This window comes from Rhopalosiphum maidis, chromosome 2 (genome assembly GCF_003676215.2).
Source record: "Rhopalosiphum maidis isolate BTI-1 chromosome 2, ASM367621v3, whole genome shotgun sequence".
Taxonomy (NCBI): domain Eukaryota; kingdom Metazoa; phylum Arthropoda; class Insecta; order Hemiptera; family Aphididae; genus Rhopalosiphum; species Rhopalosiphum maidis.
In genome coordinates this window covers 34,299,828-34,323,875 of record NC_040878.1, presented here as the reverse complement: position 1 = coordinate 34,323,875, position 24,048 = coordinate 34,299,828, and the positions used below count along the sequence as shown (strand labels likewise).

At 27.7% G+C, this 24,048-nt stretch overlaps 1 protein-coding gene across 5 annotated transcripts; it reads left to right on the top strand.

Moving 5' to 3' along the window:
* Window positions 1-459: 459 nt before the first annotated feature.
* LOC113555232 (WD repeat domain phosphoinositide-interacting protein 2) lies at window positions 460-23,758 on the top strand. 5 transcript variants are annotated; one of them, XM_026959620.1, is made up of 12 exons: window positions 466-754; window positions 1,035-1,104; window positions 21,096-21,178; window positions 21,252-21,418; window positions 21,493-21,687; window positions 21,756-22,027; window positions 22,096-22,266; window positions 22,328-22,435; window positions 22,511-22,626; window positions 22,982-23,056; window positions 23,215-23,271; window positions 23,437-23,730. In XM_026959620.1, the coding sequence occupies exons 2-12, from the start codon at window positions 1,040-1,042 to the stop codon at window positions 23,523-23,525; spliced, it is 1,398 nt and encodes a 465-aa protein (XP_026815421.1). In that variant the 5' UTR covers window positions 466-754; window positions 1,035-1,039; the 3' UTR covers window positions 23,526-23,730. The 5 variants fall into 5 exon arrangements, with proteins under 5 accessions (XP_026815419.1, XP_026815421.1, XP_026815420.1 ...); XM_026959619.1 differs by lacking the exons at window positions 466-754; window positions 1,035-1,104 and adding an exon at window positions 10,327-11,450 and having other exon boundaries at window positions 23,437-23,733; XM_026959621.1 differs by lacking the exons at window positions 466-754; window positions 1,035-1,104; window positions 23,215-23,271 and adding an exon at window positions 10,330-11,450 and having other exon boundaries at window positions 23,437-23,732.
* Window positions 23,759-24,048: the final 290 nt, after the last annotated feature.

Here is a 24,048-nt window from a genome sequence, read left to right as displayed (position 1 = left end):
TGATGTCTTATGAAAATAAAAATACAATTATACTACTCATTTTTCATTTTCATCGGGTCCAAAAAAAAATAATATTGACTTGAGCCCCAACAATTTTGATTCGGGTTTGTCTATCCGACTATGGCAACGAATTTATAATTTGTAACGGCAGCTAAATAGCACCAGCTGCAAGCTTAAATCATGGATTATTTATTTCGATATTTGTTATTTAATAATTAATATATCAATTATGATATTTTAAGCGACAAATTAGTGTAAAACCAATATCGGCAATATTATCCCATGCGGCCATGCTGTATTTTTGACTGTTGTGATATTTTTTAAATCAAAATTAAAGAACGCGATATTGCATTTTTTGTAAAACCTGTCGCGGTCACACCTCCTACACAACGCGCCCATTGTTGTCAGCACTGTAACCATGTGTATGACCATTTTGTGCGCCGACTACTGTTTTTGTTCGTCGTTCTTGTTATTGGACCATCTGCTGTGTATTGACTATCGAGTGAGTATCCCATTCCGCGATTCCTGGCTATTGCCTACTCATTCTCTATTGTTCTGCCCGCACTCGGTCACGTTTAGCGTGGTCGCTCATCGAAAGTGTTTTTTGACCATTATCGTTTTATTAAACAGTCGTTTTTTTACCATCGTCGCCGTACGTTTGCTGCGCGACGAGACGGATCGTCTGCACATAGACTACACACTGTGCGTGCGGTTTAAACCCGCATAATCTTGGCAACAGATTCATGAATCGCTGGTGAGTAATACGAGGAAAACGATTGCCGCGCGCTCGTTGTTTACTCGACGACAAAATTTATCAATAGTCGCCCAAGGTCATGCGCAGTATTTCACGAACGGATCCGATTTTTATTCTTTCCCGTCATGCCGGCGTCCCGTTCGTCAAATCGAATCAGAAAATGTTAATAAAAACTTCTGTTTACATTCAAGTGTCAACCCCTCCCCACCACTCTCGGAGCCCTTCCACTGCCCGCTCTCTTGTCGCATGATCACATCACAAACCTTTCGGTATGTTTCAGGCTAAATGAACCTCTCAAATTCTGATCTGAACGAACGCTTGTACTTTATCAACTTTAACCAAGACAGCACGTAAGTAAATGTTTCTTCCAAGTATAAGTGCGCGACTTTGCGCTGCCGCTTAATGTCTGACCCGCCACTGTGCTTATTTTTGTCGTTATGACCCAACAGACGTATTGTCTGCTATATGATGTTTAACATAAGTTACTGTAACGGCCAATGATGCATTATATATATTTTTGTCTGGTACAATGTAAGAGATTCTATGATACAAATGTACATTGTAAATGCGTTTTTTAAAGACCGTTGTGCGCCATATTCTGCATTACTTATAATTATACAGAATGTGTAGTTCACATGAGTTATCCACTTTGCAACCTTTAATAACTATAATTTATTTGCTTAAGTTTTATTTCATTAAACTGACATTAATTGAAGTCAACTTGCTGCTCCTATTGTTTATGCTATTAATTAGGTTATTGTATTTTTAAATGTAATACATTGTTTTGTCATCAGTAAACATAGTGCTAAATCAATTTGTGTTAGGTAGGTAATTCTAAGTAAATAATAGGTGTAATGAAAAAAAAAAAATTATTTCCATTACAACATTAATGTTGTAATTTTGATAGTGTTTATTATTTTCATATAAATATTAATATTATAAAATATAAAATTATATGAAATGTCACCAAGATACAAATAATTGCTACTATATTACTACTATATTTGATTTTATTTACAATAAATACCAAAAATTTGAATCTGTTTGCATAGTAATTTATATATATTACTTATTTTTTTAACATAATCTATCCTATGTATGTACTATACAAGTTTTAATTCAATTAATATTCTTAACTATAGTTAAGATAATATGACACATAATATGTATGTGACATTATAGATTAGGTAATTAAGTATTTTATGTAATACATTTTAAACATAATTACAATTTTACATAGTACTACTGTAAAATGTAATTAATACTTCATAGTACATATAGGGTTAATATATATTGTTTTATTTAGGCATTAAATAATAGTGTTACCATGGATACTTAAATTAAATATTGATTCCAATATTGTTTATACTATATTATAACAATAATGTTGTTCCTTGTTCATTTTTTGTTGATTAATTTAAAAGTAATGGTTGTAAGTGAAGTGATTAGATTCTGACTATATATTTATCTTATCTAAACTATTGAATAATACATTAAAGATTTGCATAAGCTTCTAATGTATTCATTAGCCTTTAAAACAGAATGTCAATTTATTTAACATATTAACAATATTAATTTTATATGTGTCTAACCAAGTAGGTAAAGAAAATATTTTTATACTTAATAAAATATTACATAATATTGTATTCTTCAGTTTTCACGAGTATATATTCTTGAATTTTATCAATAGAAATAATTTTCCTATACAAGTAATATTTATTTATTTACTTTACAAAAATATATTAATTTTTGGTTAATACATTTGGTTAGCTATGTTTAATTAATTTACATCTAACCTAAATATTTTATAAGATTATGTAAATCTCGATTTTAATAAATTAATTTGTTTATAGTTTAATGTTTGTGATCAGTTATGATAGTCAAAGCAATCACACTTATGTGCCCTTATCTGCTATTTATTGAGTAATTGAATGTTCTCTATTATAGGTTATTATGAGTATTAATCTTAAAAATAAATTGATCATTTATTCCATTTTAAATTATATATTTTTGTATGATTTTTTTATTTACATTTTAAAGTTCACATTTTTATATTTCCTTAAGCTTTAATTTGAGTAAAGTTGTATTATTGTATCCAATTAATTTAAAATTAATTATATGAATATTAAAAAATAATATAGTAGGCAATTTAATTTTATTACTTTGGGTGTGTTTATTAAAAGTTAATTCGTTTGAAAGTACTTAAATTCAAAAATATGTCACGTAACCATGATAACAAATATGAAAACTGTATTATTTATTATTATTGAAGTATGATATACAGGCTGTATTAATTTGTATTGCCTTTATAAGGCTGTTTGTTTTGTTTTTTTATTAATTCTTGTTATAATTGAATAATATAAAATTAATGTTAACTTAATGATGGTAGAAACTTAATCAAAAATATTATACACCTAAAAACAAGGTAATATTTAGGTACCTAATGATTTCATTATATTATCAAATTAGTGAAAGTAATTAAACATTTTTCACTTGAGTTTAATCTAGAGATATTAAAATTGTGATAAGTTATTTTTCAAAATTATATTTTTTTTAAATTGTAATGAACATGTTTTTGTGGTTTCATGTTTTTTTCAAAAATATGATTTTGGATTATTATTTAATTAGTGCCAAGTTTTCGGTTGTAATCAAATCTACGTAAAAAATTATTATTCACTTCATCGTTATTACTGAGAATATTCCAGGTAAAAACAGTTTAAGTACCTATTTTTATTTTTTATAGAACTTTATCTTACATTTAACCAATAAGAAATAAATAAATAAAACTGTTAGAATTTTGTTACATTTTTAGTATAATATTTGTGAGGCAAAGCTGATCAACAACAATAATACAACTATTTTCAAACTCTTGATTAAAACTGAAGTGAAAAATACCATTATATATACTTAATTATTACATGTTATTTTATTTCAGAAACTTAGAATTTGTTAACACACAATTTTTAATTTAGTACAATGTGAACAAATCAATTTAAGGAAATTGAGTTACCATGGTTTTGTGTCATAATAAAATAAAGTTCAGTAGCTCTTATTATTATGATTCATATACTATTCTCTCCACGGTTGAATGTGTCTATATTAATTTAATTATTTTATTTTATATCTTGTTGATCAACTTCTGGCCTTTTTCTAGTAATATAAATATTAAATATGTATCACGCATCAATAAATAATATAGCATTGCTTTGTTAAATAATGAATAATATTCTACTTTATTATGTATTTAACTTTATCTTTAGATGTTTTATTTTTATAAATATTATATTTACAACATTAGTTTATTTTTGTTTTTTTGTTATTAAAATAATCTAATTTGTATTTATTTTCAGATAAAAATGGAAGTTGAACTGGATCAAGATTTGCTGTATACTGCTCTTCAATTTCACGGGCCAAAATTACAAGAAGCACTAAGAAGTGAATTAGGTGATGTTGGAGAATTTACTGGACTTTCTACCCTAAGTTTCCCAGCTTATGCAAATGGACATAGTATCTCTAATGATTTGGATAACGAAAAACAGTTGAAACTTCATAAGTTTATTGCAAATAATTCTAAGGCATTTTTTAGTGTTGATTTGCTGGCTAACAATAAACAAAAACAATGTGAAGACTTTGAAATAAACTCATTTACTGTAATGCCACCGTATGAAGTGTTCGGATATATCAATAAAGAGATAAAGTTAAAACATTTCTTAAATGAACTCTCTGAAGGTGAAATCATAATTACTTCAATATCATCAAAAAATATCTCTGGATTAATTTTAAAGGTATTATGCACTTATACTGAACCTATAAGGTGTGTTTCTGATATTAATGTCCGCGGTTTTTGTCAAGCATCTATTCCTGGTCTTAGTATTGGGGACAACTTGTGCTGTGAAGTATTAGAGGTAGTACCTGAAGCTTGTAAATTAGTTTGTGGAATAAAAGGAATTAAATGCCACAAGAAGTATAAAGACTTGCTTGGCTTATTTAACATGGACAATTGCCCTCAAACATTTAAATTGTTTCATGCTGGTAAAAATGATGATTCATATGACTCAATGTTACAAAATTCTACAGGATTTAAAAATCCATCAAATATTTGTAACCTAGAGTTAATAACAGGTTTGTCTGATGATAGATATTCAATTATACCTTCTTTGTCAGGGAGTTTCCCAGAAAAAGAAATTGCATTAGAACTTCGTAAAGTTCAGTCTGCTCAATGGGCTATTCAAAGTGTTTCCGATGGAATTAAATATTTTAAAGCTGGACAACACTCTGAAGCATTTTTATGCTTAAATAAGGCATTGACTATAGATTCTTTAAATGTCGAAGCTTATGTAGCTAGAGGTGCTTTATATGCCAATCTAAGTCGTTTTCAAAAAGCAATTGAAGATCTCAAATCTGCCTTAAAAATTAATCCAAAACATGTAAATGGTCGTAAGTATCTTGGTGAAACTCTAATGGGGTATGCTAGAACTTTAGAATCACAAAATAAGTTAGAAGAAGCATTACAATATTATGAAGAATGCTTACACGTAATACCTGATCATGACGAAGCAAAAGCATCTATTGAATATCTTAAGTCAACTTTATTAGTTGGAAGAGCAATACCTATAAATGCACATGACAATTTGTCAAAAAAGAAAATTGATACTGATTTAGAAAAATCAGCAAGTAGTAGTAGCAGTTCTAATCATAGCAATAGCAGTTCAAGTGATAGTTCAAGTTCAGGAAGTTCTTCAGATGAAGAAAGTAATAGTTCCTCCGATAGTGATTCTGATCACTCATCTTCTTCTGATAGTTCAAGTGATGGTTCATCTGGCAATGATTCTCAAAAATTAGAAAAAGAAAGATCTTTATCACCGTTTAGTAAGCGCTTGGCAATGATGGATGGAAGTAATACAAATGGAGGTGGATTACCTTGTAATCCGTCATTTATTCCTGCAGAAAATTCTCAATCTCAGCAATTGAGTACAGAAAAAGAAACTGATATTGAAGAAAGAATCCAAAAGTTAATACTTTTAAGTCAATCAAACAAAATTAAGAAAAGTAAGCAAATTGGAATTAATATTCAAAAATTATTACAAGATGCTTATGCCTTGAAAAATGAAGAAAAAAAGACAGATAGAAAAATCAAAAAATCTAAAGATAAAAAGAAGTCTCATAAACACAAGAAAAAAGATTCTAAAGGTAAGCAGAAAAGTGCTAAGGATCATCAGGAACATCATCATAAAAAAAATAAATCAAAAAAACACAAATTCACTGAGCAATCATTTGATAATGAACAGCAAGTTATCCAAAAATCCAGTCTCCCCGATCCAGAGAGTGTTAAATCAAATTTATCAAATTTAAAAGAAAATATATTCTTTAAAAAGTATGTAAAACAAGATAAACCCTCCAACGATCAAAATGTTATCGATAAGGATAATGAACAATCAGATATGTTTAAAGCAAATGAAATTGTAGAAATGCCAAATACTTACAAATATGATGAAGATCCATCATTGATTCCAACACCTAAGTTTAAAATGCAATTACCTACTACGACTACCACTTTTGTTAAGGTCAAGAAAAAGGAGACAACTGATAGTCTACCATATAATTGGGACAACAACCGTTTGCTGCCTACTAATCACGAGTTAATGAGAACACAGTCATCCAATAATAATGATACTAATAATGCAGAGCATACATTTCCTACTTTGTATGATACAAACAACAAAGGATATTTTAATCTACCTCCATCAACTCATCCAGTTTCTGAAAATAATATTAATAATCTGGAGTTTCAACAAAAGCAATCTTATTTAAGTCCTAATAACAAGCAAAGATCGCGTAGCCGATCAGTATCTAAGAGGCGCATTAATTATTCAAGAAGTAGAAGTTCTGGAGGTCGTTCAAGTCAGTCACCATTTAAAAAGAAACCCAAAGAGGCATCTAAGTCAAAAACTAGGAGTCGTTCAGGATCATATCCTCGGCATAGACGTTATTCGTCTTCACGTTCAAATCGTTCTCGTTCATCTTCACGTTCATACTCTCGTTCGCGTTCACGTTCTCGTTCCATGCATCATCGTAATCGCATGCCATATTACAACAATCGTAACCGTGGTACTTACTATAAACCACGTTTTCAAAACCAAAATCATCATAATCGTGGTTTCCAGAATCGTGGTTTCCAACATCGTGGAGGATATGTTCACAGACAAAATTATAACAACTATAATAATAACTGGAATAATAGAGGTCAAAGAGGTGGTGGAAGGCAAAGATTCTTCCATTACAGACCTAGACAATACGATAGAAATCGACACTATGAAAGGCGCAGTTACTCTGGTTCACCAAATCGTCGTAGCCGTAGCCGTAGTAAGAGTCGTAGTGGATCAAAAAATTCTACTAAAGAATATAGAAAACGTTATTCTGGTAGTGGTGAAGATCAACAACATATTGCTAATAACAAACCTAAAACTCCACCAGAACCAACTACTGAAACCAATAAATGGCAACTTGATAGCAATGATAATGGTAATAGAAATTCACAAGATCACGATGAAGGATCCATTGAATAAAATACAAAGCTGACAATTTAATGATGTTTGATGGTTTACTTATTTTACACAGACATTCGCTTAGACATATTTTTATTTGTTTTAAATTATACATTTTTTTTTTTTAATATTTTCACTATGAATTAAATAACCACTTATAAAAACCTTATTTCGAACTAAGATTTTTGTAATTGAATACTACAATTTTAGATTTCTTATTTGCTTAATATATATAAGTTAATTTTGGGCTTTTATATTAGTTTGCTTTCATATCAACTCATATTATTATAAATTAATAATTTTAATTATACATACATTTTAGTAGACACTTTAAATTTGTATAAGAATATCAGTGTTTAAACTTTAAAATGTATTTTATCAATTCATATAAAAAAGACAGACTGTATTTCATATATTTAATAAAAAGATTAGAATTTAGTTAAAAAATGTTTTCTCTTATTTTTTCAGAGAACACATTCTGTACCATCCTATATATTATTTATTTTAATTATCATTTTAATCAAATTATTAAAATAAATATTAATATAATTAAAATAATTATTGAAATTAATGAATTACAGTACAAAATTAATAAAATTAATGTTAGTTATTATTAGCATTATATCTTTAGTTTTTGTGTTGTTTGTACGGGGTATTTTATCTTTGTATAAAACTATTTTTAATAATATAAGAACTTTTTAAAATAATTAATTTTCTGTTTGTACCTTTACTTTATCCACCTTAATAGTTGAAACATAATTGAACATAAATCATTATCAATGGTGTTTTTTTTTATCTAAATTTACTGTTATTTTTGTAAATATTACAATAAATTAAAAAATACAAGTTGAAATATTCATGACTTATTACAATTTATTCAACTTGTATTTCATGGATGGTATTATTTTTTGTAAAGATTATGATATGAATATTTACAAAATGAATAGTGTCATAAATTCATATCTTGTAGGTAATATACTAATATGTATCAAAGTAAATATTTATTTATTAATTATTATTATGTATGTATAGTTCAACTTCTTTTAGTAGCCAATTTTTTGAGAGCTCTGAGATAAACTAAATTGTGTGTCCCATGCCGTTTATACTTAGCGCTCAACAAAATATTTTTAAAATTTTGTTTTTATTATAATTATTTATCACTTATTAGTTATAATATGTTTAATCCAACAAACCCACTAAGATTAACAGATAATCAAATTTAGCATTCAAGGGATGTAGCCTCTGCTATCATGGTAGCTATGCCACTAGTATTGCTAATATTTTACCTTTATCTTTAAACTATACTATAACTAATACAGTAACTCGGTACATTACTTACGAGAAAAAACTACTATGTTGTTGTATATTTTTATAAAGAATTTTTACAAGTGGTACTTGAAGTAGTTCTCTATGTTGTTACTTATTAGTTATTTGTATTATTACTTATTACTGATAAATCTTCTATGGTTCATAATCTATGAGTACCTATTATTAATTTAGTATAGAAGGCGGAATATCATGTATAATGAAAATATTACAGTTTTAAGGAATATGAAGTATTATTTAAATGGGTTGCACTGAAACATTAAATAAAATTAATAATAATTGAAATGAATAAATTAAGTCTTGTTTGTAAAATGCTTTTTTAATATAATTTATTAAAACGCCCTAACCAATTAATGTATGTTTACAGTGACAAATTTATTTGAACAACTTTTTTAGCTGATTGAAAATAAAATAAAGTTCTAACTGCATTCCATTGTTATATATATTTCATATGCTTAACAGTCAACAGAGGTAAACAACGACTGATTGCATATTATATTCATTTGATAATAGGTATTGAGTTAATTGAGGCCTCAATAAAAAAAAAGATTTTCTAGTTGTATTTTTATTTTTACATTAAATATATTTCATAATAGAAGTATTCAATTTAAATAATTTTCTTAGCTTTTGTTGAAGCATACTTTTTTATCATCTCGTATAAATTTCTCATTTTAGTAATAGTATTAAATTTCCAGACAGAAATTGGGAATATCAAGTGTTATATTTTTATTCTTTTTCATATTAAGAATTAAAAGTAGGTTGTAGGTATTGGGTATTTTCTTTTACAAACAATATTTGATATGTAATAATTAAAATATTACAAATTAGTGGCCCCTAATATCTCAAGTCTTATTATAAGTCCCCTTCTCTTTATTAGTGCTTGATTATTGGTACAAAAGTATAAATTGTGTAACCGATTATCGGGGCAATAACATCGACGATTCTGAAACATTTTAAATTTTAACTGGTCATGTTAATTTTCTATTAAAATTATATGTTTATAGTATAGCATTATAGTTTGGTCTTATGAAGTATTACAATAATAAATTATAAACATATTACATTATTATATTTAACTATATTTAAAAAAAATTGACCGTGAAAATTAGTGTTACCAGATCGCACACCTCGTGTATAACATTACAACAATTTATGATATAATATATACACACTATTACAGTAATGTGCCAAGTATGTACAATGTATTATGAAACAAATGGACAACGCGGCGGTGGAGCTTGTGCGTTTTGCTCGAGAATAACGACGGCACGGCGCGATAATAACATAATAGTTATAACTATATTATATGTAATGCGACGGACAAGCAGCAGCTGTTCGCCCATTTTTAAACGTCAAGGCGGTCCGGTCCCGTCGAGCGGCGGCTGCAACGCGTTCAAAATAAATTACACGTTCCACGTTCGTTTACGTGTCTTAACCAGGTCATGGTTGGAGGTCAAGTTTCGCGCCAATGCATCACCGGGCGAAAGTGATTCTCCGCGCCGGCACAATAACAATAATAATAATATGACGGCCGCAATAACGACAACGACAAAACGCATCACTCAAAGCCCCCACCATAGGCTCCGACCCGCGGTGTTGTCGGGCGTTCCTTCGAAATTCCAACATTCAGGCGAATTGCGTTTTTTTTTTCGTCAGAACGAAAAAATCGGCCAAACAAACACCGTCGGCACGATAGGTGTATTTTCGTGATATCGCGTTACAATCGCGGCTGTACACCGAACGCACTCGTCTCGCTCGCGGTTCGGTTATCCGTCCGCTCCCCACCAGCGCTGCCGCCGCTAGAATAGCTATCTCTACGACTTTACGTGGCACGATCCCGCGCTCGAACTTCGGTCCGCTGCTGGAACACGACGGTGGTATCGGTCGTATCGTTCTGTGTTGTCGCGTTGCGGCGGTGATTCGAAATCCTATCGCTGGACGAACGACATAAACTATAACAACTAATTTTGTCGTATAACTAATATGCCAGTCCATTATATCGTAGTCCGCGGTTGAAAATAATTCACATGTTATAGACCTCAGTGTGATGTGTGTATATTACTAATTAGGTATCTCATGACGCGTAGTTTTCATTACACGTCAACAACGGTAATAATAATAACGATAATACAGTAATTGATATATAACAACATAATCACACAGACGAGCACGTTGGCGTTAATTGTTATTGTTGTTATTATACGCGCGACCGACTGTGCTGGTTGTGCTCGCGTATGTGCGTCTGTGTGTGTGCGCGCGCGCGTGTGTTTGTGGGTGTGTGCGCGCGTGTAACAGTCGACGCACCGCCATGGTCAATAACTAATAAGTGCTTAAAACTGTGCTAAACGATATCATGCTGCAGTTCGACACGAAGATCGCTATATGTATATAGTCGGCCGCCGGTGCGTAGGTACAACTGCACTGTTGTAGACGTCGTAGTGTGATGATATTTACAGAATTGTCGTCGTGCCGTTGTAATTATTAATTGTTTGTCGTATTACTATTTTTTTTTCATTATAGAAACATAACAATACAATAGTTTTCCGGTTTTCCGGTCCTCTCGTTTTTATCGTGCATTAAATAATAATAATTACAAAACCTCGTCGTACGTAGCGTGAGACAAATTTCCGGCTAAAATAACGGCAGTTCGAAGTTACGCGCGATGTGCTAAAAAAAAAACAAATTTCGTCGTTGCGATACCGTGAATCGGCGTATCGCACGTGCATATATTACCCATATATATCGGTATTATATTTAATGTCGACCGGTGCTCTGGAACTCAAATATTTCAGTTTTGGTACAGCTGGTAAAAAAGTGTTGAGCAAGTACGATTTTGTACATGATATTATACCTATAGTATACTTGATATTTGAATCCATATTTTTTAATATTTATAACATTAATAAATTATTATTATAATATATGTATATGAATTTATAAATAAACATAAAAAAATTACCGTTTCGTGACGGCATTTATTGGAAAGGGCGTGATTGATACATTAGTGTTTTTTTATTACACAACAATATAATATCATAATATATGTGTGCTGTTAAAAATTATGTATTATTATATACACATACTGCAAAGTGCAGACTCGCAACATCCGTCGCAATCGCGTGTTTGGCGATAACGATATGTTTAATGTATTATATTCTATATAATAATGTCCTAAGTTTCAGCAGTTTTTAACACTTTAATGACCGCTTGATGCGATCCAAATAATATTATACGTATCGATATCATTTTCTTCGTATACTATGTAATATGTAGGTAGGTACAACTACACTCTGTATGACCAGCCCATACTATATAATAATATTTGATCGTCGTTTGTTTTATTTCCACGCCGCCCAAAGTTACGGTTTATAAACCCAAGGTTTGATGATTGTTATTATAATGGTTTCAGCAATTTTTTTCTGACAATGAGTCATTTTTTTTACCTCGCCATCTATCTAATTATGCAATTTTACAAACGATCAACCAATAAATATTGTATCTACCTGTATAAAATGCATTATAATATATTATGTTATATACAACAGCAGTCAGCAGTCTACTAGTACGGCAGAATGAATTGAATACAGAATTTAAAATATTTAAATAAACTTATTTTACCTTATTATTATTTAGCTTACACATTGATATAGTCGTTACTTGTTACTACAATATTTATTAAACGTCAGCCTTATAATATAATAATCAGCCATCATCATACCTATTGTATAGGTCTGCGATCTATGTTTTTTCGCGTTATTATCCTGTGTGTATTGCTATGTAGGTAATATATGTATAAATTATAAAACAATAACGATATATAGTGATACTTTCCCTAAATATCTCTACTTTGTTCCGTGCGTGGGGTTATAAGCTTTTCGATTCCTACACAGCCATTATACACACCTGCACATTAAATTGTGAATTTTTATTCAGTGGTTCTCATGATATAGGTACATTGAGTGTGGAAAACTTGTTATATAGTTATGTAATTGACCAGTTGACCTTAGAGATTGTAAATAAAAGAACAATCATATAGATACATCAGCCAACGGTTATATTATTTAAAATATTCGAGGGATCTTTTATAGTGAAATTATAATTTGGTTTCAACGTGATGAGGAATTCGAAATGGTACACGCAAAATGATTCACCAAGCATAATCACCCCCATTTTTTACTTAAATAATACATTTTTAAGAATATTTAAGGAAGGACCATATTTTCTGCGAAGACCAACTCTTTTTTCTGAATTCGAATCTACCTTTTTATCTAGTATACATGATGAAGCAGATGATGTTTTTAAAAATGTTTAAAATTCGAAAGAATATTTTTTTTTCTTAGTTATGAACATGTATATAATAGTTAAAATAATGATCTTTAAAAATGGTTTTACAAAAATATAAAATATTTGTAATAATTGATTTAATATAGTTGAAATCACAAGTTTTCAAATGTTATGTACTAAGTAGCTAATGACCCAATGACTACTTCCAAAACCCATTATCATGGACTTAATATTTTTTTTGAACTAAATTTTAGTTATTCAAAAAATCTATTCTTTCGAGTTTAGATTTTGATACATCAACATTCTCAAAAGTTATCTTTATTAACAACTAGCTATTGCTATTCTCGTGCACTTCGTTACCCATACAAAATGCATTCGTGATAAATTTGAATAATTTTATTCCTTAATGCCAACATTTAGCGTAACGCGTGAGGATAAATAATTTTTGGTTTTCTGATTTGATGCAAATATATAGATGTTATATCCGACATATCAATTTTACATAGCTGTTCCACTCAGCGTTGCTTTTTTATTTAAATTATTTAAATTTTTTTTTGGAACAATTCAATTTTAATTGTCTTTTTCTTTTTGGACAAAAAACCAATAGCTCAAAAGTATGAACTAAAATCAACGAAAAAGTTTTGTACTCGTTGATTACATCAACTATTCATTAAAATACTAATTTCTAATAATAGCTTGGTAACACGGATAAAAAATATCTTTATGTACGTATTTTCCGATTATCAAAAAAATTAATAACTGAATTTTTCATTAACTGATTGAACTAAAAATAGGTTTAAAACCTGCTCTGTGATGTACTCTCTCATTAAAAAAATAATAATCAAGGTAATCGGATGATTAGTTTCAGAGAAAAGAGAGTATACTTAAAAATCTCAAAAAATAAAATTTGAAAAAATTAATTATTGAAAGAAATTACAGAGTAAACCGAGCAATGAGCATGCTCTCACTCAATATAAAGTTTAGTAACTTATTAATAAAATTAGTGTTTTCATATCTGCGTGTATAATGTTGTTGATGCAATTCGGGAAGCAAAATATTTCAATACAAGTGTTGTATCTATCGTTTTCTAACGTAACCTGAAATGACTGAATAAGGATGAAATAATTAAATAAATTTATGACATTAGACGCAACTGTGTGTAAGATCTTGGTAATGTAACGGATTAAAATGTAATATTAGCTATAGCTTGTAAGTCTATAATATACTTATATATAGTTCTAAAATTATTATAATAGTATATAATTATCGTATAGTCTATATATAATATATATATTATTCGGATAGAGGTATCTCGACTCTTCTTTGTATCTTTATATTTTTTTGGAGCGCTGAATTATTCCTTGTCCCTGGAATCTTGCCTGTCACTAAGATCTTTAATTTACCTAATTATTGTTGTTAATTGTTAATATATAACGAGAATTAACTTCTATATTTATAGGTCGACCAATTCATTGTATAATTATAGACCTACATGGCTATATATTATTATATAAAATATAAACTTATATTTTATGATCCTATTGGAAATTAATGTAAATGATTTATGACGTAGATGATTATAAATAAATGAAATAATTATAATAACCTTTAACATGCGCAAATGATACTACACACCATATAATGTGTACTAATATACACATTATATACATTTTGTAACCGTAAAAGCGATTAAATACTGTGAGATAACAAAATATTTTTATCAAAATAATTCGGTTTGAATAAATTACCTTTAAAAATATATATAGGAAGTGCTGAAACAATTAAATTTAAAATAAATATATAGGGCAACACATCGTTTATAACGAGATTTTTAGTTATTATTATTATTATTATTATTATTATTTAAAAAAGTAATATGTATTAAAACGAACGTGATTTTATTGAGCAATATACGTGTGGCAAATAGAAACAAAATAACTAAGTCTGACGTGATTTTAATACTTAATTAATTTTCTTCATAACAATGTATTTCGTATGTGTAGTTATTATTGTTAAATGATAAGTAAACAATAATATGTCATCATGGTTATCTTTTAATTGTCAATATATATTTTTGTATGTTTGACGAACCTTGATAAGATTTATAAATTCAACGATAATTTTGTCAAATTATATGGGATAAATGTCGTCCAATTAATTTTACCTCTTGGTAAATGTTTTTTTGGTTATATTTATCGTAATATATCTTATCATTTAATACGAACTATGTATTATAAATTATTGCTAATCAATTTAATTTATTTGCTACAATACAATATTTATATTATTACGAATCTTGAAACATTTTATTATTTTAACGTACATAAAAATATTAACTAAAATAATGTACATAGTTGATAATATAAAGTATTAGCAACTATAGAATAACTGTTGGCAAATAACATATAGTATATATTCCTCGACTGCTAAAATTTAAAATTGCGTAATTATATGAATAAAAAAACGTGTTTAAAATATAACAACTGGTATGTTTACATAGTGCATAATATGTAAATATTAAAATATGTATATGAATGTAGACTCGTTTCTTTCAATGTTCAATCTGTTTTTCTCATTTGTTATTACCAGATATAAAATATCCGTTAATATTATTTTTCATACTTTCATAATATGATGCCATACATTCAATTTTTGAACACAATGAATTACAATTTTTTTAAATGAAACACAACTCTTAATAACTTCATTATTTAAACTAAGATCACATGTATTATTATTTATTAGGACATAGAAACTGTTGATTATCTATCAATTCATTTTGCATACTTAATATTTTAATCGTGGTTCACTATTTATTTGGAAATTTATATTAATTTAAAAATTATAAAATATAAATTAAAAATATATTATGTACATTGATAAATGTACCAACTTTGCATAATAATTTGTTTTAAAAATGTGTTCGATACGTATTAGGTTATGTATTGGTATCGTACAGGTAGTTATATTTTCATTATGAAAGAATTACATGCTCCCCAAATGGAGGCCTCTTTAGTCTAATACAAATTACCAATAAATGGTTTTAAAGTTTTATTGAATTTAAATTATTAAAAAAAAGTCAAAAACCAACATTATTTTAATGTGATAAATTTAAATCCTTTAAAAACAAATATATTTAAAGAAAAAAGTATTGTAATTTAATTATAATATATATATATACACCTAACCTATATATTATATATTATATTCATTACATCACATCACGAGTTTTGAATTATTTTATAATATTGTTCTTCGTGTTTTTTATGTTTTACATTTTTGTTTTATTAACAATGGATACAAAACTATTTAGTTATAATTATATTTGAATACAGGAACATAATATTACTACTTTTATAATATTGTATTCAAACGTTATCACATAGAGATTCAAATTAAAGTATTATTAAATAGGTACATATGAGATGGCATACCTACATAAACCATTTTTTGATATTACCTAAAATGTGTATTATACTAGTAGTATAAGTTTCAACTTGCAGTAAATCATTCATGATGAATTAGTGTTAGTCACGGCGTTCTTAATGTTTTAAAACTGCAGTGCTCTTTGTTTACCTTATCCGTCATTTTAAACACCAAGGTCTAGTTGACTAGGGATAACTATCTCGGTTTAATGGAATATGACTAGAAGTATAGCAAATACTGCAAGACAAGTGTACTATTATGTGCACTATGCAGTGTGCATCTATCAAGGTCATTTGGTGCGCGACGGTGCATATGTTTCATAATCACGATGCAAGGTTTTTTTGTATACACGTGTCAATATTAACAAAATACTTTCAAAACAAATTGATTTTTTTTTTTCAACGCATACATCAAATAATACAAATGCATTGTTACTAATATGATATTATCTTTTAATATATTATATAACATTGAAAGAACAGTTGTTGAATTGTCTAGTATTTAGTAAATATATACATAGGTAGATATGAAACTAAGTATGTAATTATATTCAGAGCCGAGTATTAGGCTGGCAAATTGCAAATTTAAATACATTTTGGAACTTCAAGAAAAAATTTGCTCTAGTGTAGGGTTTTCTCTGTTTTTTTGAGTGTACGTATATCTATAATAAGCGAAGTTTGTTAAACTTATTTAACTGACTAAAGTTACACTTAATTTTTTCATAAGCTTTTTTATTTAAATTAATAATATTGATTAATATATTAATTATTATTAAAAAAAAAAAAAAATTGGTGGATTGAATATTTATCCATTTATGTATTCTGGGCGATTCACTTGCACGTTTATTTTTCCACTCCCATTTTTTTCTAATACATTTAATAATTCGAATTCCAATGTTTGACATCTTTAAGTATACCTAGTTAAATGATAAGAGCTAGATTTTATGGTCCACCTTTTGTATTATAAATTATTAAGATATTTTTTCTTTTTAATATTGCTGTATAACATATTAATTCAAACTAGTATTTTATGACTTCGGAATTATTTAACTTTGTGAAATAATAATAACTTTAAAAGATATAGTGGTTATGATGATTAGAATAAATGAAATAATTATAATAACCTTTAACATGCGCAAATGATACTACACACCATATAATGTGTACTAATATACACATTATATACATTTTGTAACCGTAAAAGCGATTAAATACTGTGAGATAACAAAATATTTTTATCAAAATAATTCGGTTTGAATAAATTACCTTTAAAAATATATATAGGAAGTGCTGAAACAATTAAATTTAAAATAAATATATAGGGCAACACACCGTTTATAACGAGATTTTTAGTTATTATTATTATTATTATTATTATTATTTAAAAAAGTAATATGTATTAAAACGAACGTGATTTTATTGAGCAATATACGTGTGGCAAATAGAAACAAAATAACTAAGTCTGACGTGATTTTAATACTTAATAATTAATTTTCTTTCATAACAATGTATTTCGTATGTGTAGTTATTATTGTTAAATGATAAGTAAACAATAATATGTCATCATGGTTATCTTTTAATTGTCAATATATATTTTTGTATGTTTGACGAACCTTGATAAGATTTATAAATTCAACGATAATTTTGTCAAATTATATGGGATAAATGTCGTCCAATTAATTTTACCTCTTGGTAAATGTTTTTTTGGTTATATTTATCGTAATATATCTTATCATTTAATACGAACTATGTATTATAAATTATTGCTAATCAATTTAATTTATTTGCTACAATACAATATTTATATTATTACGAATCTTGAAACATTTTATTATTTTAACGTACATAAAAATATTAACTAAAATAATGTACATAGTTGATAATATAAAGTATTAGCAACTATAGAATAACTGTTGGCAAATAACATATAGTATATATTCCTCGACTGCTAAAATTTAAAATTGCGTAATTATATGAATAAAAAAACGTGTTTAAAATATAACAACTGGTATGTTTACATAGTGCATAATATGTAAATATTAAAATATATATATGATGTAGACTCTTTTCTTTCAATGTTCAATCTGTTTTTCTCATCATTGTTATTACCAGATATAAAATATCCGTTAATATTATTTTTCATACTTTCATAATATGATGCCATACATTCAATTTTTGAACACAATGAATTACAATTTTTTTAAATGAAACACAACTCTTAATAACTTCATTATTTAAACTAAGATCACATGTATTATTATTTATTAGGACATAGAAACTGTTGATTATCTATCAATTCATTTTGCATACTTAATATTTTAATCGTGGTTCACTATTTATTTGGAAATTTATATTAATTTAAAAATTATAAAAATATAAATTAAAAATATATTTATGTACATTGATAAATGTACCAACTTTGCATAATAATTTGTTTTAAAAATGTGTTCGATACGTATTAGGTTATGTATTGGTATCGTACAGGTAGTTATATTTTCATTATGAAAGAATTACATGCTCCCCAAATGGAGGCCTCTTTAGTCTAATACAAATTACCAATAAATGGTTTTAAAGTTTTATTGAATTTAAATTATTAAAAAAAAGTCAAAAACCAACATTATTTTAATGTGATAAATTTAAATCCTTTAAAAACAAATATATTTAAAGAAAAAAGTATTGTAATTTAATTATAATATATATATATATACACCTAACCTATATATTATATATTATATTCATTACATCACATCACGAGTTTTGAATTATTTTATAATATTGTTCTTCGTGTTTTTTATGTTTTACATTTTTGTTTTATTAACAATGGATACAAAACTATTTAGTTATAATTATATTTGAATACAGGAACATAATATTACTACTTTTATAATATTGTATTCAAACGTTATCACATAGAGATTCAAATTAAAGTATTATTAAATAGGTACATATGAGATGGCATACCTACATAAACCATTTTTTGATATTACCTAAAATGTGTATTATACTAGTAGTATAAGTTTCAACTTGCAGTAAATCATTCATGATGAATTAGTGTTAGTCACGGCGTTCTTAATGTTTTAAAACTGCAGTGCTCTTTGTTTACCTTATCCGTCATTTTAAACACCAAGGTCTAGTTGACTAGGGATAACTATCTCGGTTTAATGGAATATGACTAGAAGTATAGCAAATACTGCAAGACAAGTGTACTATTATGTGCACTATGCAGTGTGCATCTATCAAGGTCATTTGGTGCGCGACGGTGCATATGTTTCATAATCACGATGCAAGGTTTTTTTGTATACACGTGTCAATATTAACAAAATACTTTCAAAACAAATTGATTTTTTTTTTTCAACGCATACATCAAATAATACAAATGCATTGTTACTAATATGATATTATCTTTTAATATATTATATAACATTGAAAGAACAGTTGTTGAATTGTCTAGTTATTTAGTAAATATAACATAGGTAGATATGAAACTAAGTATGTAATTATATTCAGAGCCGAGTATTAGGCTGGCAAATTGCAAATTTAAATACATTTGGAACTTCAAGAAAAATTTGCTCTAGTGTAGGGTTTTTCTCTGTTTTTTGAGTGTACGTAATCTATAATAAGCGAAGTTTGTAAACTTATTTAACTGACTAAAGTACAATTAATTTTTTCATAAGCTTTTTTATTTAAATTAATAATATTGATTAATATATTAATTATTATTAAAAAAAAAAAAAAATTGGTGGATTGAATATTTATCCATTTATGTATTCTGGGCGATTCACTTGCACGTTTATTTTTCCACTCCCATTTTTTTCTAATACATTTAATAATTCGAATTCCAATGTTTGACATCTTTAAGTATACCTAGTTAAATGATAAGAGCTAGATTTTATGGTCCACCTTTTGTATTATAAATTATTAAGATATTTTTTCTTTTTAATATTGCTGTATAACATATTAATTCAAACTAGTATTTTATGACTTCGGAATTATTTAACTTTGTGAAATAATAATAACTTTAAAAGATATAGTGGTTATGATGATTAGAATAATTCGTATAATTGTATAGTATACATATTATATAGGTTAAACACGCAGATGATTTCAGGAAGTTCTTTTTTAAAATTTAAAAATAGTTTTTCAAAAAATTTGATATAAATAACCAAATCTTAAATTTACTTCCTGTTTTAATCTTTTAATCAAAATTGATTTTAAATTTTTTGAATTATTCAAATAATAATAATTCTTTGGATAACATTTGTCATTTTTATTGATACTAGTCATTATTCATTAATTAATAATGGAATGGATATTAATTATGAGTAAAATATATTGATTAAATTTTTTATGATTTTATGAAGCTAAGCCGCAAAGTTGAATTATTGAGTTATCTTCGCAGATTATAGAATAGTGATCATAGTAGTTAGATTAAGAACTGGCTTTTTAACTGGGGTGAGGTTCCAGGGGTCCGAACCTCCCCCCTGAAATTTTTAAGAGTACACACATTTTAGTGGTGAATATGGTTTATTGGCTATAAAATGTCAGTATTTATATTTAAAAAAAATGTTGGATATTGTGATTAATGTCTTTTTTTATAAAGTAAAATTATGTTGTTCATAGCAAATTCCTTATTATGTCATTGCTAGTTACAATAAACATCCGTACTCGAATAACATATACATTTCTTTGTTTGGCATGAATCTAAAAACTTATTTTTTAATCGTTATAAATATTTCACACATATATTATTATTTGTTTCAGATCTCTTGCTGTTGGTACAAAGACTGGATATCGTTTGTATTCGTTGTCTTCCGTTGATAATTTAGACCAAATATATGAAAATGGTAAAGACAATTAAAATATTAAATTATATGAAAATATTGGCTTCTGTAAAAATTATATTTAAACTTGTGACAGAATCTGAAGACATCTGTATTGTGGAGAGACTATTCAGCAGTAGCTTGGTTGCAGTGGTCAGCTTGTCGTCGCCACGTAAGTTAAGAGTATGCCATTTTAAAAAAGGAAATGAAATATGTAACTACAGCTACTCAAACACTATTCTAGGCGTGAAACTAAATAGGGCCGTAAGTACAATTTACAATGTATTAGTACAATTATTAATGGCATTAATTCTAATCTATTTTTTTATTTTTGGCAGAGATTAGTTGTATGCCTAGAAGAATCGTTGTATATACACAATATACATGATATGAAGGTCTTGCACACAATCAGAGACACTCCACCAAACCCAGCAGGACTTTGTTGTCTATCTACAAACAGTGATTTGTGCTATTTGGCATATCCTGGTTCAAGTACAACTGGTGAAGTGCAAATTTTTGATGCCATCAATTTGGTAATCATTTTATATAAACCCGTTGACTTTTTAAGTTGAAATTTATATTGAATTATATTATATTTTAGCAATCTGTGTCCATGATCTCAGCTCATGAAAGTCCTTTGGCAGCAATGGCCATTAGTCATCAAGGCAATAGAATAGCAACAGCCAGTGAACGAGGCACAGTTATTAGAGTGTTTAACATTTCTGATGGTGCCAAACTGTACGAGTTCCGCCGTGGTGTTAAACGCTGTGTCAGTATTTGTAGCTTGGCGTTTAGTATTGATGGCTTGTACTTGTGCTCATCAAGTAATACTGAAACAGTGCATGTGTTCAAATTGGATGACACTAAAGAAATGTAATTTACTATTAACAAAAATGTATGTTTATTATTGGATAATAATAAAATTGTTTTATTTTGTTTAGCCCACAAATGCCCGACGAACAACAAAGCTGGATGTCATTTTTGTCAAAAGCCGTTACTGCATCAGCTAATTATTTACCAACTCAAGTAACAGATGTGTTCAACCAGGGAAGAGCAGTTGCTTCAATCCATCTACCGTTTCAAGGACTAAAAAACATTTGTACTATAGTGATGTAAACAATTAATTTACCAAAAATAAATTATTTTGAAATAACTTTGATTTATTATTTTTAGGGTTGATAAAGTTTTAAGGTTACTGGTTGCTTCATCCCATGGATATTTGTATGTTTATAATTTAGATATGGAAGAGGGTGGTGAATGTACTCTCTGGCGTACTCATAGGTTTGTCAAATGCTTTGTGTTTGTTTGATTCTTGTATATGTTTATTAATAATGTACACATTTTGAACTGTATTAGACTGGATGGCCAACTAGATGTAGTGGACAGCCCTAAACCAATCAAATTGAAGGAGGCCAATACAACCAAGTTAGATAAAAACACGAAAACAGAATCCTCAATTAATAAAAATTTAGGTTTGTAAAATTGAGCTCTGTAATTTTAATTCTTTCATCATTAAAAACTATTAGTTTAATATTTGATCATCATTACTTGCATCAGTTATTACACCTAACAAATCAAAATTAATTGAATGGAATTTGAGGAATAAAATAGTGATGCTTCCAAAAATAATATATCACATTGTCCTATAGCTGCTTTTATTTTGGTGAAATTTTAAAATTGTATATACATAATATCAATTAAACATTTATGAATTAGAATATTTTATTAAACATTGTTGTTTTAATGATTAACTTATTTCATTTATAACAAGTATTTAACATTTGTTATGAGTCGTTGACTGGTAGTTTCTAAAATTGTTTACAACAGATACTGGGCCTGCAGTAGTGTTAGACACTAACCATATGACTGAGGACTGCTTGGATTGCACACTGTCGGTAGCGAGTGAGTATGCCGCTTTAGCCCTTAATTTTAATATGGTTTGACTGACACCGTTGTTGGTTTTGTTTTCTGCTGCTCGATTCCTTCTCTCTAAATTGCTGTCCTTCAAATGAACCTGCTGTATCTGTGTGTGTATTTGTATATACAATAAAATCTAAAAGATCCAGTTGGAAGTTATGCTGGTGCCCTCAGGGGACATCCTTCATCCAGTCAGTCAGGTATTTGTCATAACAACTCATAACATTTGTGAATTTTTCATTAGATAACAAAATGCGTACAATGACAAAATAATAAATATTACATTATATATTATATTACAATGTTGAGCTATTTAATCACATATAATATAACTGTTAGATTAACTATAATTTTTTTTATTACAGATGCAGAGAATCATGTTGACAGCTTGACTGATGTATCTGAAGATCGATTTAACTTGAATGACGATTCAGAGTTTCCTCCAGTTATATGAAACTTGCATGCTTATTATTTGTGCTGTTAAATTTTTGTTAAATTGTTTGTCTTAATATTATATATATTTTTCCCGATCTGCCTTTTCTTCAACAATTGTGACATATTTTATAAATACATTTAAACAATATATTTTTAAATGTTAAGTATTAAGACTCAATATATTATATGCTTAAAATGTTAACAAATTGTACAATATTATTTTCAATAATTATATATTAATGCAGTGTGCGACTGTAGATCAATGTTTTATTTTTTATTAAGTAGGAAAACTTCTAGGTTAGGTCAGCAAATAGTTTTCATACTCAAAGGTATAAAATATTTTTTTTTTTTGTGAGATGATTGTTGAAAAAAATTGAATTACAATTTACAAGATTAACTATATTTTATCCTTATTTTGTTATGGTTTGCACAATTACCATTTCAAACTGACATTTTGAGTTTAATTCTATTTCAATAATGGTGGTGTTGGAAAAAAAAACAGAAAATCATAAAATATAATATTCAATATTTTATGACATACG